This window comes from Atractosteus spatula, chromosome 19 (assembly GCF_055471065.1).
Source record: "Atractosteus spatula isolate fAtrSpa1 chromosome 19, fAtrSpa1.hap1, whole genome shotgun sequence".
Taxonomy (NCBI): Eukaryota; Metazoa; Chordata; class Actinopteri; order Semionotiformes; family Lepisosteidae; genus Atractosteus; species Atractosteus spatula.
This window is the reverse complement of record NC_142724.1, coordinates 12,802,731-12,816,452: the sequence shown is the minus strand read 5'-3', so window position 1 is coordinate 12,816,452 and position 13,722 is coordinate 12,802,731. Positions and strand designations below refer to the sequence as shown.

The 13,722-nt window shown below is 43.3% G+C and overlaps 1 protein-coding gene across 1 annotated transcript; it reads right to left on the bottom strand.

Moving 5' to 3' along the window:
- Nucleotides 1–3,780: 3,780 nt before the first annotated feature.
- ttpal (tocopherol (alpha) transfer protein-like) lies at nt 3,781–13,272 on the bottom strand. The gene is made up of 5 exons (XM_088937562.1): nt 13,236–13,272; nt 10,724–11,185; nt 9,225–9,418; nt 8,689–8,799; nt 3,781–6,819 (listed from the first exon to the last, which is right to left on the bottom strand). Exons 2-5 carry the CDS (start codon nt 11,166–11,168, stop codon nt 6,541–6,543), a joined length of 1,029 nt encoding a protein of 342 aa, XP_088793688.1. The 5' UTR covers nt 11,169–11,185; nt 13,236–13,272; the 3' UTR covers nt 3,781–6,540.
- Between the last annotated feature and the right edge of the window lie 450 nt (nt 13,273–13,722).

Sequence of the window (13,722 nt, the reverse complement as noted above, 5' to 3'; positions counted from 1 at the left end):
TACAAGATCACAGGGGAGCCGGAGACCGTGCCAGCAATCTACAGGTGCAAAGCAGGATACATCTTGGATGGACCCCAGTCTATTGTAGGGCACACACAGACACAAATGCGCACACACTCACACCGGAGCCAGTTTTGCCAGAAGCCAATTAATGGAACAGTATGTCTTCAGGCTATGGAAGGAAACCAGAACACCTGGAGGAAACCCAAGTGAACCAAAGGAGAACATGCAAACTCCACACAGACAGCACCCCAGGAATTGAACCCAGGTCCCCAGCCCTGCGAAGCAGCAGTGCTTGCCACTCTGTCACCATGATCCCTACAAATTGCAGTCCAGTACCAAGTTTCTTTGCCAGATATTTTTTCCTCCCACCCATTGTTTCATCTTCCTGAATTTCTTTTACATACCTCCGTTTCAAGTCAGTTGCTGCTCTCTCCTGCTTCATTGACCGCAGCAATCTTATCATTTCTCAGGCCTCTGTTGTTTGAGCTCATGTCTCCCACCAATCTCATGAAACACTGACCACAGTGCCAGATCTCAGATCTGTCATCTTTCATGAGGAAAACAACACAATGCATTTGTAAACGTTCATATAAATCTCTTAAAATGATCTATTCAGAAATACTCTGAATGGTTAAACAATGTTAAATGATTTAGTGACATGGAGTGTTTCTCCAACCTGTGTGATATGCCTAGGCCCACAGTCCAACAGGTTTCATAGGTCTTCATCAACAATAACAACAGCTGAAGACTGTAAAACTACAACCATTAAACTAAAGGTTAGCTCAGTGCAATCACTTCAGGAGGAATGAAAACCTAAATAGACTGTGACTCTGGAGCATAACTGCACAATCAACCCAGTGGACTTCTTTGGGATTAAGAGTGAAACACAAACCCAGGAGGATACAGGTGTAGACTATCTGGGAAGTGAAATGTCTCTCAACTACGTTTTCAACCTTGTTGCTGAAATCAAAACTCGGGCTTTCTTTCTCCCAGCACCTGTATGTGATCTCTGTATCAATTAGCTTCTAGTTACTAAGGAAACGGGCGGGGGAATGGCACAGTGGTTAGCATTGCTGACTCACAGCGCTGGAGCCCTGGATTCAGTTTCTGTGATGCTGTATGTGTGGAGTTTGCACGTTCCCTTCAAGTTTGCATGGGTTTCCTCCTGGTGCTCCGGTTTACTCCCGCAGTCCAACGACATACTGGTAGGTTAACAGGCTTCTGTAAAATCTGGTCCTGGTGTGAGTGTGTGTGTGTGTGTCTGTGTGTGCCCTGTGATGGACTCTTGTCCCATTCAGGGTGAATCCTGCCTAGAGCCTGTTGCTTGCTGGGGTAGGTTCCAGTGCCCCCAGCAAACATGTACTTAGAAAATGGATGGATAATTAAGCACACTACTGTATAGGGTCCAAATGTTTTCTTTTAGTTTATAACCGTTTTTCTTATGTAGTTGTGCAATACTGTTCTGTGGTGTTCACTGTACTGTGGGTTTGCCAGAAAGAAATGGAATTTACATTTTCATTGCTGTCATGTCCCAGGTACTGAATACTTCGAAACATTACCTGATTCAATTTATTAACTCAGGAATGAGAAGAAAACAGCTCTGACACCCTTTGGCACCCTTTCATTGGAAACAATGTTGTATATAAGTATTCATTGTAGGATAGTTTGTAGCGAATTTCATCCTAGCAAGTTCTGATATTCCTGACCAATTATTTATGCTAATGTTTAGTATTGGCAACTCTTGTGTTTAGTTTATTTGCCTAGAATTACAGCTCGTGGGAATAAACAATGATTAATATAATAATAATCAATATGCTTGCAAAATATATCCTTAGAGGAGTTAATGTTTCATATCATAAATAAATTAGTAACAGTGTTTCAGAGAGAATGCCAATGCTTTTTGTCTTCAGCTGGATGTGAATAATATAATTTCTATTAATAATCAATAATATCATATCTAATAGCATTATAAAATATTTGCTGTAAACTTCAAATTTAACACTTTAGACCACGATACAATTTTGGCCATGTAAATTTTGGTAATGGTGACCATTTTATTACCTCTTTACACCTACAGAGTTGTGGGCAGCACTTAAATTGTAGTGGAGTTGAGATGCAGCTTTTCCCTTAAAAATCATTAACAGCTGGGCTGAACTAGTGACTTCCAGGTACAGAATATTACCATGATGCAGACATAAATAGCACACAAAATGCGAGTACAATATATTTAAAGAAACTACATAATGGTAATTTAATGCTATAGAAAACTCTAGTACACAGATCCATATATGTCCAACATAGATCTTTATAGTAACATTTGGCAAAACAATGAATGTTCTGCGCTAATAATCTAAATGGCTCTTAACCAAATCCTACCTTTTTGTGGTGGTCAGATCTGTTTCTCACTCTCCACACTCCGCAGGCTAGAGCTGCCTGAAAAAATCCTGTGACTTCTTCTGTGGATCATTGCTCCATGCTGTCTACTTGCTCCTTTTCAGCGTGTTTGAAATGTGCAGCAGCTACTATAGGAAAATAGTGAGGCACAAGGTTTAAAGATAAACTGGTTACTTAAACGAGTGGAGGAACACTCCGGTTCTGGAGCTGCATCATCCTGCCAGTTTTCTAACTCTGTCGAACACTTCAGGATTTAGAGAGTTGGAAAATATACATCCTACTGATGGAAAAATAAGGTCAATTAATTTAAAAAAACAGCACAGCTGAGATACAAACCAGAAACCCTGTTCTCTAAAGATGCGATTTTCAGCCTTTTCCAGTTCTAACACCACGTTTTCAAGAAGGAAGAGGGCCTACTGATCGAGAAATTAGTTCAATGAATAAAAAAAACAGCACAGATGAGATACAAACCAGAAACCCTGTTCTCTAAAGATGTGATTTTTCAGCCTTTTCTAGTTCTAACACCACGTTTTCAAGAAGGAAGAGAGCAGTCATCAGCTGATAACTTGTCCTCATACCAGTGGTACAGCTTTCACATATCCGTATCATGCCTGTGTACCACAGGTCAAGATTCACTCTTCTAAGGGAGCAGCTAATCAGGAATCAATTCCAGCACTCTGGAGAGCGATTGCCTGCTCCAGACCTCCAGACACACTGGATCACCTGGTTGCTTTGCTTCCAAAACCTCTAAACAAAGTTAAATGTTTGCCAGATAATGACCTGGCCGCATTAGGTTAATTAGTAGAAATTTGTTAATTGTGTTAAACCAGTATGACAGGGGAGCAAGATGTTTATTTAATGCAATGTCCATTGGAGTAGAAATTTCTTCCCCAAGAAACATCATAACTGCTTTAAATTGCATAAATGCCCTGGCTCTCACACCCTGATTAGTAATTACTAGTTCCTAGGGTCTCAATACCCGACCATGACAAAATAAAGCCTGCCTATTATACTTTTTAGTATATGTCCACCCAATCTGGCCTCACCAATTTTGTCCTTTTATCTTGGTGCTGAGCAGGGACCCCGTACCCACCTTGTACAGTTGATAGGCCCGGGCTGAGCTCTACGAACCGGACGTTCATGCCTGGATCATGTTGCTAACCAGCTGAACCCCACATTCCCCAAGCTGGGGACTCGACGCTGGGGTGGAGGATGGGAGCAGTTTGGCCAGGACTCTCTCTGCTACCCGTGAACCAGGGTCTCATGGTGTCTACACTCCCTCCTTCCGCCCTGCATTCACTTGCAGGATTCAGGGCTGCGAGCCTAAACTTGCAAATGCACAAAACCGATAACAAAATAACGGGGGGGAAAAAAGAAGCCTTCTCAGTACCAATTTCTTTATTTTCCACTGCCACGGCAACCTCATCATTTCATATTATTGCTGCTGTAATTACAATAAAACCAAAATTAACAGTATTGATATTTCCCCAGCACAACTGAATTTTCATTATTTTCTTACAGGTACACACTTATTCCGAGACAGTGAAATAAAGTGCTATCTACGTCTCTGTTAAGAAACAAGCCTTTACCTTGACATTGATAACGTGGGTGAGGGCCTCATTCAAGACCTGAAGGAAATCAAAACTGAAAGGAAAATACATTGGAACACACACACTTTCCCTTGATCACTTTTTCCTTTGTAACATAGTCTCCATATACCCATAAAAAGGCGACAGCATCTGGGTTTTACTTTTAACCTCCATGTCTCTGAGTACCTTTGGTAGAATACATTTAATTTGCATTTCATGTTCTGTATTGACCGGACCGTAGAAACACTACAACAATTTTCATTAACAGCAGGCCATTTTCCATGTTCTTCTTCTTTAAACTTATACGGAGCTTTTCTGGACACTCCACTCAAAGTGCTTTACAGGTAATGGGGTCTCCCCTCCACCACCACCAGTGTGCAGCCCCACCTGGATGATGTGTTGGCAGCAGTAGTGCACCAGTACACTCCCCACACACCAGCTATCAGTGTGGAGGAGAACAGAGAACAGATAAAGCCAGTTTGTAGATGGGGATTATTACAGGGCCATGTTTAGTAAAGGCTAATCGGAAATTTGGCCAGGACACCAGAGTCACATCCCTACTCCTTTTTTAAAAAGATGCCCTGGTATTTTTAATAACCACGGAGAGTCAACACTTTGGTTATATGTTTCATCTGAAAGACGGCATCTTTTTTACAGTATAGTGTCCCCATCACTAAACTGGGGCATTAGGACCCACCCAGATGCCATGGTGAGCACTCTCAACTGGTCCCACTAACACCTCTTCCAGCAGCAGCCTTAGTTTTTCCCAGGAGGTCTCCCATCCAGGTATAGGCCAGGCTCACACCTGCTGAGCTTCAGTGGGGCTGCCAGTGGTGAGTTGCAGAGTGAGACAGCTGGTATTATGTGAGTGACAGTGAGGTCAGAAGATCAGCTGGGTTCCCTAGCCTGAATTCCCACTTAATCCAGTCTCCACATACAAGACCACCCCTGTGTTTTTCCTGTAGGGAGGATCTGGGCAGGCGAGCACCAGCCACGTGGCTGAGGTACAGCTGAACATATAAGCCTCTTGAGATTGAACTGTCAGTACCAATTTACTGAAGGGTGAACACCATCTACTCCTCTAGAACCAAGCTCGTTGAAACTAATTTTCTAGCGTACATTTATGATTGTGGCAACCCTGTTCTTCCAAACACCTTACTTCACATGGTAGTATCTATGTATAGGTTGTGGTTCCCTAAAGCTGAGCCTCATAGCTTGCATGTAAGATTTTCAACTACTGAGAGCTGACTCAAAGTTGACCCAATGCTGGAAAAATGTCTCATATTCTGTGACCTAGTTAATACAGGTTTGCACAACCTAGTATGTACTGAATAACTTTCCCTTAACTTTCAATTCCAGGAGAAAGACCTCACGGTGCAATTTCAGGGCAGCTGCCATAGTGGCGAGGTCTCATGAAGAACCAGGCCAGCTGTCGCAGTTCTGTACTAAGCAGCATTAATTTGGCAGGACAGCAGCGAAGGAAACTTTTCTACCACATTCATCTCAATAGAAATGTGAGAAATTCCCAATTCGGAAAAAGCACTTATAAAGGAAGTTCTCAATTTTTGGTAAAACAACACCATAGAAAATAACCTGGCAACCACACAATCTTAATTTCTAAAAATCATTAAGAATATTGAACAATCTCACAGCACAATACTGATTAAATCCCCTAATTTAGATACAATTTCATGTTTAACAAAAAAAAAACAAACCAAGCAATGTTATTATTGCTCTGGGGGAGTGCTGTTCTACGTTAGCAAACACTCACAATATGATTTAGGACATGGGCTTTCTAAATTGACTTATTATTACAAAGACTTATGATTCTACATAAATGATTGTATTGAAATATGCTACAAAATAACATTAGGGACACAGGCATACATTTATCAAAGGAGCATACTGCTATGAGTGAAGCCACACTAAAATCAAGATCACATAAGAAGCATTTTTACTTCAGAACAGAACAGATCCAACTGATTTAACAAATGTTTGGTACACAATACCGGACTTTCAAAACAAAACTCTGCCTTGTTGAATGACTCGTACCCCAAATATATGAAAACATAAATCAAATTATGTTCCTTCCTAATAAAATTCAAAATATGATTCTGGCTGTCATAATAAAATCTCAAAACGGAATGTGCAAAGCGTGTATTTTTCAGTGTTAGAAACTTCCAGCTGTGTGCCATGTTTTTAATTAAAACCTGTACCCTTACTCCAAGCCTTGTAGCATTTGACATTTACGTTACATTTGCACAGCTGCTCATTTATGTTTCTCGTTAAGATCTGCCCAGCAGCTTTACGAGTAAAGATGAAGTGAACTGAGCAATTTTACTTAAACTGGGGTTTTATTTCAGAAACTAATTTGGCAAATGGCAAACAAATTGTGCTGCGGTGGCCTTTAGCTTTTATCCGTGAAAAACGGTGTGTTATTGGCACTTAAAAACATCGTGGTTAGTCGTGACCCAGCAGCTTGTGTTGCAACTTGAGAACAGTACCCCAAGGGTGGTTGGGTCAAGGGTCGTTGGGTCAAGGGTCAGCGATCACGTCAGTAACAGTAATACAGCTGGGAGCGGACACCCCTGTAGGAGTCCTCACACTGGGTGCTGGAAAGTTCACCTTCAAAGAGGACTGAGTCTGGGATAGCAAGGCTCTCCAGTGGGTCAGGCTGGCAAAACGCCACTACAAACTCCTCCTCCGAGTCCAACAGTGTTCTGGCCCAGACACTCGAGTCCAGCCGCCCGGATACGCCACCATACTCTTCCGGCAGGACTGAGCGAGGGATGCTCCGGTGCAGGGAGTTCAGGTCAGACCCGTGCAGAATGTACTGGAACAAACAAGCAAATACATAGTGGAGATGGAGTTTTTCACTTGTCACCACTGCTTTACACAAAAGAACACTACTTTCCACGGTGTTTGATTGTGTTAAAGTTGTTCAAATTAGCACCAGGATAGTAATAATTCCCTACAGGCAGACTTTCATTTTTTTTTTTGTCTCCCACTGGCTCTTAACCTGATGAAGGTGTTCATAAATATATGAAGATGCCAATCAAACTGTGAGACAAAATGGGTGTGGCAAAAGGGAACATTCCTGTTTTTGCCTTAAAAATGACTGGGATCTTGACATGGGCTCTCTTTTGAAAAAGAAAAAAAGGGAATAAATTCAGCATTGTGGCAAATTGCTTTGAAAGTAGTCCTGTAAGTGTGCTGACCTCTTCACTAGCCTACAGCAAATCTGCTTTTTCTCTGTATTCAGCGAGGTTAGCCTCCATATTGCAGGCATTGCCCCAGTTCTGCATGAAGAACAAAACCCTTTACCTGTGGTAGTAAATATTAAAGACTATGCAGTGGTGCTATTTGTTGTTTTTAAGTTAGTATAGTATTTCCTGGCACAGACTGTTCTTCATCAGCTCGCAGGAAGCTCGTACTCATTCCAGTCTCTTCATAATTGAGATGTGTGTTATGCTGGGCCTCATTCCAGTTTATGTCTCTTTAAAAAGCAAAATTCAGCCATATTTGTTCCGGCTGCTTTAACTCATCATTACAATGAAATGTCATTGTTTCTCGGCATTTACAACTGTAAAATGTAAAGTTCATGAGCTTTGAAATACACAATGCTAGCTGTTTTCGAAGGAATTGTATCCTTTATCTCATTAGCACCTAAAGAGCACACTTTCAGTGTAGGTACCATCAATATTTATCCAGGTACGTCTGAGTACAATGAAACTTTTTAGCCCTTAATTATTAAGGGTTTACAATTATAATTATAGAGGTAAACTGTAATTCAGCATATACTCATATGAACCCAGAAGCATAGCAATTCTATCTGTGTAAACCAAAGCAATGAAGCTACGTGAATCTTCTTATGCTGTGATTCTACCTGAATCTCCTATTCTGAGAGGATTTTACAGGAGAATGTGAAGAAGCAAGTGACCAAGGACGTTCTCTCTCAAACCCAGAGAATGGATGGGAGGAGGGGTTGGGATTCATCCACACCCTGTGGGAATGAGTGAAACAATTGATCTAGCTGGCCAGGCGCAAAGAATCACACCTATAACCAGGTTCTCAGATTATGGCCCTAATCATCTGCCAAACAGTTTGTAATTAAAAGATCGGTCCTCACTTGATGGCGTAATTGGACAGCCCGAACAAGGAAACGCAGGAAAATCAGCAAACAAAGTCTGCCTGCTCAATTGCTTTTGACTTCCATTTAGCCAGAGCTACAGAATCTGTAAACTCTTTACAGCACATGTTCCTTTCATTCACAAAACTGTCGAAAATTGCGGTCAGTATGTTTGCAGAAAATTCACAATGTATTGACAGTTGAACGTGTTTATACTTTATATGAGCGAAAACACAGGACACAGGTGTCTGCACGTCTAAATCTGGGCACTGTTTTTTTTTTGTATTTTTTCCTCCCTCCTAAGTTGGCTTGGGGGGTAATATCTTTGAAGCAGGATAAAATTCTTCGTCGTGCAATGTGGGAGGACGCGTTCTGCAGCCCTGCTGTTAGCAAACTGAAGACTAACGAAAGAATGATCTGTTCATGCAACTTGGGCAACTGCCAAAGAGATAAGGCAAATGTCATCTTGGGAAGAAAGAAGTCTTAAGTTCACTCTCTAACATGGCTGCACAGAAATAAACCTGTTTAAATGGCAGTTTATAAAGGAGAACAAAAACTTGGCCCGTTACTCACTCTTTCTGCCATCTTCTCCTTGAGAAAAGGCTTTATGATTGCAAAGATCCCCTTGAAAATCCTGGGCTCGTTTATGATGTTGACCGCCTTGATTCTAATGGGAAACCCATCCTACGACACAGGAGAAAACCCGTTAAGAGCCCATTTCCTTTACTATCGAGACAAACAAAATGAGGAATTTATGTGTTCATGCTAGCAAAACTAAGAAAGCTTAGGTTTGCTGACAGAACATGACGTAGTCCTTACAGATGTTTCCAACCTGAAGCATGTGTTCAAACCGGGCTCATATCAAAAGCGAAATGAGTTTGGTGTACTGATCCAAGATGTCTAACGTGGACACGTCACAAAACCAGAACACATACTTGTGCAACTTGTTGTGGAAAAGGCATGATTGAACTGAAAAGGCTGTTTGATTCTTTGCCACAAGCAGAACAAGATCTGTCTCAATTAGACGTATTTTAGCAACAATACTTTGCTGATTCTAAGGTTTAATTCAAGTAGTGCCGACAGAAAACGTTCTGTAAGATGTCCCTTACCTGCAGAATGCCCACAACCTTCTTTGCCAAGAAAGGGCCCAGGTTAGAGGCCTGTGACAAGCCGACGCCGTTGTAGTCTGCGAGGATCACGATTCCGTTAACCTGCGTCTCTTCTGGCTGAATCAGCTTCTCCAGGGTGAGGTATATGGCTCGGACGTTATCTACAAAAGGGTAGTCACTGGGCTTCCACTTTCCTGTAAAAGAACGCAAAGATCAACATCAGAACACCAGACTTCCGCAACACCCAATCCAGAAAGCAAGCGTATCCTCCGAGTGCCTCTGGAACTGAGACAAACTGAGAAATCACATTCTGTCAGGGTCACCAGGTCTTTGCTCAAAAAAAGAGTTGCTTACAGGACATACAGTACAAAGAAGTGGAGTGAAAAAGAAAACTGTTTAAACACTTAGATTTCCAAATACAAAGGCACTACAGACAGAATATCATCAGAGTATTACTGCTTTACTTAAAAACCTTATTTTACTTAAAGGGGAACTGCAGTCCCCAGTTTCTCAGACCAGTTATTAAATCGCAGTAACAACATCAATTCTAAATTCATCGATGTTCTAGAAAAAAGGTGCAAATTTCGAATGAAGCAAAACATCGTGACCTTTCTGGAAGTACTGTAGGGCACCGTGTTGTCGCAAACTGGCATTCGAGTTCCCAAGAATTGCCACGCGCTGCGGCCCTTCCTGCTCACTAGTCTCCAGAATGACTCATGTAATGCAGCAGACATTTCACTGCAGAAATGTTCCACCGGGATCTGCATGCAGAGTTAACAAGTAGCATTTGTCGGCTAAACTGTCTTAAAGTCTGGAGCAGTATTTCTTTTGGATTAAAAGAGATGTATTCACAAGCGTGCTCGTTTACAGTGCAATAGGGCTGCATCACCTCACCGGAAGTTTTGTTGCCTCGTTCTGAATCGCAGAACAAGGCGCTGCCCATACCAGGAAATGTAATGTATTTTGTGATGTAAATTGGAGGTTTTACAAGTTACTGCCTACATTTTACTTTCACTGTGGTTTGAAATGCACTCATCAATGCCGATTCTTTCTAACCTTGAAATATAGAGATAGCGCTGCAGTCCCCTTTAAAAGCTGATTTGTTTAAAAGCCGATTGGTGCACTGCGACTTTTGCGGACTCGTACAGGCTAACAGGGCGGAGCCGTGGCTCTGTGGCTAAGGATCTGCACCTGTGGCTGGAAGGTTGCCGGTTCAAATCCCGCGGCCGGCAGAGGAATCCTACTCCGTTGGGCCCCTGAGCAAGGCCCTTAACCCCAGCTGCTCCAGGGGCGCCGTATGAGTGTCTGACCCTGCGCTGTGACCCCAAGCTTCTCTCCCTGTCTGTGTGTCTCATGGAGAGCAAGCTGGGGTCTGCGAAAAGACGAATTCCTGATACAAGAAACTGTATATGGCCAATAAAGTGATCTCTCTCTCCAACAACCTGATTTTCGTGCTCTGCCGGGCTCGTCCGGTTCGACTCCGCGGGGAGAAGACGTACCGGGCTGCAGACACAAGATGAAGCGGCCCTGGGGGTCGGGGCGGGGCAGGACGGTGAGGAAGCCCGAGCCCAGCACGTGCTTCACGGCGGAGGGGCGCAGGTCGCGGAACACCTCCGGCCACAGCCGGCGGCTGGCGTGGTAGTTGAGCAGCAGCTGCAGCGCCCGGTCGTAGTCGAACTTGCGGGCGCGGAGGAAGCGCAGCAGGAAGGCGTCGTCCAGGCGCGTGCGCAGCCGGGGCTGCTCCTTCAGCACCATGTCCCGCAGGGCCTGCACGTCCCGCAGCCGCCACTCGGGCTTCTCCTGCAGCTCCTCCCGGGCCTTGGCCACCAGCTCGGGCGTCAGGGTGCAGCGGTACACGGGAGGCGGCGGCGGGGGGAATCCGTTCCTGACGCCTGGCGGATCCTCTGAAGGCCCGACATCTGTAAAACCACTGTCTTCTGCCATGGGACACCTGTGTAGCGCTGGGAGAGATACAGAGATAGAGGCCTGGCCGCATGCACAATCATCACGAGAGCACGTGGACAGCTCTTACAGTAGACAAACACAATGTCTAACCCCGCGCAGCTCTGTAGCATCACTGCTAGAGTGCATCAGCCCACTTTCTTAAAAGCACTTTTAGATTTTGTTACTATACAATCAAAGAAAAACAGTCATAATATACATAATGATAACTGCTTATACTTATATAGCGCTTTTCTGGACAGCCCTTTATAGGTAATGGGGACTCCCCTCCACCACCAGCAGTGTGCAGCCCCACCTGGGTGATGTGACGGCAGCCATAGTGCGCCAGAACGCTCTCCACACACCAGCTCTCAGTGGGGAGGAGAGCAGAGTGATTTAGCCAGTTCAGAGAGGGGGATTATTAGGAGGCCATGATTAGTAAAGCCCAGTGGGAAATTTGGCCAGGACGCCGGGGTAACACCTCTACTCTTTTCAAGAAACACCCTGGGATTTTTAATGACCACAGAGAGTCAGGACCTCGGTTTTATGTCTCATCCGAAGGAGGGCACCTTTTTACAGTATAATGTCCCCCTCACTTTACTGGGGCATTAGGACACACATGGACCCCAGGGTGAGCGCCCCCTGCTGGCCCCACTAACACCTTATCCAGCAGCAACCTTAGTTTTTCCCAGGAGGTCTCTAACCTAGGTACTGATCAGGCTCACACTGCTGAGCTTCACTGGGGCTGTCAGTGATGAGTTGCAGGGTGATATGGCTGCTGACAATACATACTTGTATATTTGTCTGAAATACGTAAAATAAAAACTACTTCATTTGCAAATTGCTGTAAAGGCCTCTCAATATGTGGATTGCAGGTGTACGTGAGTATGCAAATCACCCCTAGGTTAAAGGAAAAACATTGATTTGTCTAAAACCGTGCATGATTAATGCTCATGTCCTTTGGCTTGGTAAAAATAAGGCACAAAAGACAGAATCCAAAAGGAAAAGAATCCTAGATACACAAGGCATCCTGATCTGTTTGCAATCAATGATTCTAAGACTGAAGTTGAGAATTACAGTCACATTCCACTAAATTGATCAGCATGTAGTAGCTACACACTGCACTAGCAGGCAGAGAAGGCTGCTCCCATCTGATTCTAATGGGCTCAGCAAAGAAGCACTTGGCTCTCAAGCCTCGTAAGTAGACAACCTCATTCTACTTTCTTGACTTATCCCACCAGATCATTGCTTTATTACTTATTGTCCTTAGACCTTAAGTGCAAAGCAACCCTGGAGTAGACCAGGTGAAGAAGCAACTGAGACATGTTCTTGCTAATGGAAAGATTCCCCTCTCAGCCTCTCACCTTTTTTTTTTAACCAATTTCAGCGGCATGAGAAGGAATGATAGGAGATACGTTGAGTGCGCACATGCCTGAACAGGTATCTCATTGCGCCATTCGTTTCACGCAAGGGTTCCTATATAAAACAAGTGGCCACCCTCATTAAACCATGTGAAAAATGTCACATACTACAAACATCGACAGTATGCTGATACTACAAGCCATGCTCAATATAGATTTAACTGATCCACGACAGCTTGACAGTTGTATTCCCTTATAGCCACGCATAATTTGTTTTTCCGTCAGCATAATGGGTAGCATTAGGACCTAAATTTGGAAAGATGCTCAACACGGTATTCTCAGTACATCATCCTAGCTAGACTCAACAATACAGCTACTTAGAAATGTGATACAAGAAATACTAAGCACACAAGCGGTACCATTCCTTGTGTACACACTGGTATTGCTACACTTAAATGATATATGTAGGTACATACTTATATTTATCTTGCGATTTATTTGAACTGCTGCTACAACATCTTATTCTTGTACAAGTCTTATTCCTGATTTCTTACAAATCTGAATTCGACAGATGCAACAGAAACCCTCAGACACAATGTACCCTCAGTGGAACACCATATGTAAACTGTGCTCCTAAAAATATACAACTTAATCGCGTCATAAACGGAGTGATTCGTGTTTAGAAACAATAAACCCCTAAGCCACTGACCTGAGTCTTTCTCACTTCCGGGTGCTCTGAGCTTCCTCGTTTCCAGCGTTGTGAATGGCCAGTCCACGGCACGTGACTGACTACGTCATTATTACTTTAAAAGAGCAGCTCGCCTCCTGCGCGCAGCAGAGATTTATTACTTCAGTGTTGTGGAGTCACTCGCAAACTAAACTAAGGGGAATTGGGATAAAATATTGCCTTGTGTGCAAATTGTGTCTTTAATAAAAAACACAAAAATGCAATAGACAATGGTGGCATAAAATACCCGAGAATGGCCCAATTTAGTTACCATTACAGCCCCGTTCAGGAATGCTCACCTACTGTAAGTCAGAGCTGGCATGTTTTCTTCTCAATATGTTTACACAGTGTTTTCTCTTCATTTGATCTGGAGTTTTTGATGAATCTCGTCATATTTTAACAAGATCTGTTCTAAGACAAGAAAATTGTGATCCATCCAGCCGAAACGTTTGTGTTTCTTTTCTTCTCT

Coding starts and splice junctions, on each gene's coding strand:
- ttpal (XM_088937562.1), bottom strand. CDS start 11,168: ATGGCAGAAGACAGTGGTTTTACAGATGTCGGGCCTTCAGAGGATCCG. Junction 9,419..10,723: donor CATCTTGTGTCTGCAGCCCG/GTACGTCTTCTC, acceptor GTTCTTTTACAG/GAAAGTGGAAGCCCAGTGAC. Junction 6,820..8,688: donor AGGAGAAGATGGCAGAAAGA/GTGAGTAACGGG, acceptor TGTTTGTTCCAG/TACATTCTGCACGGGTCTGA.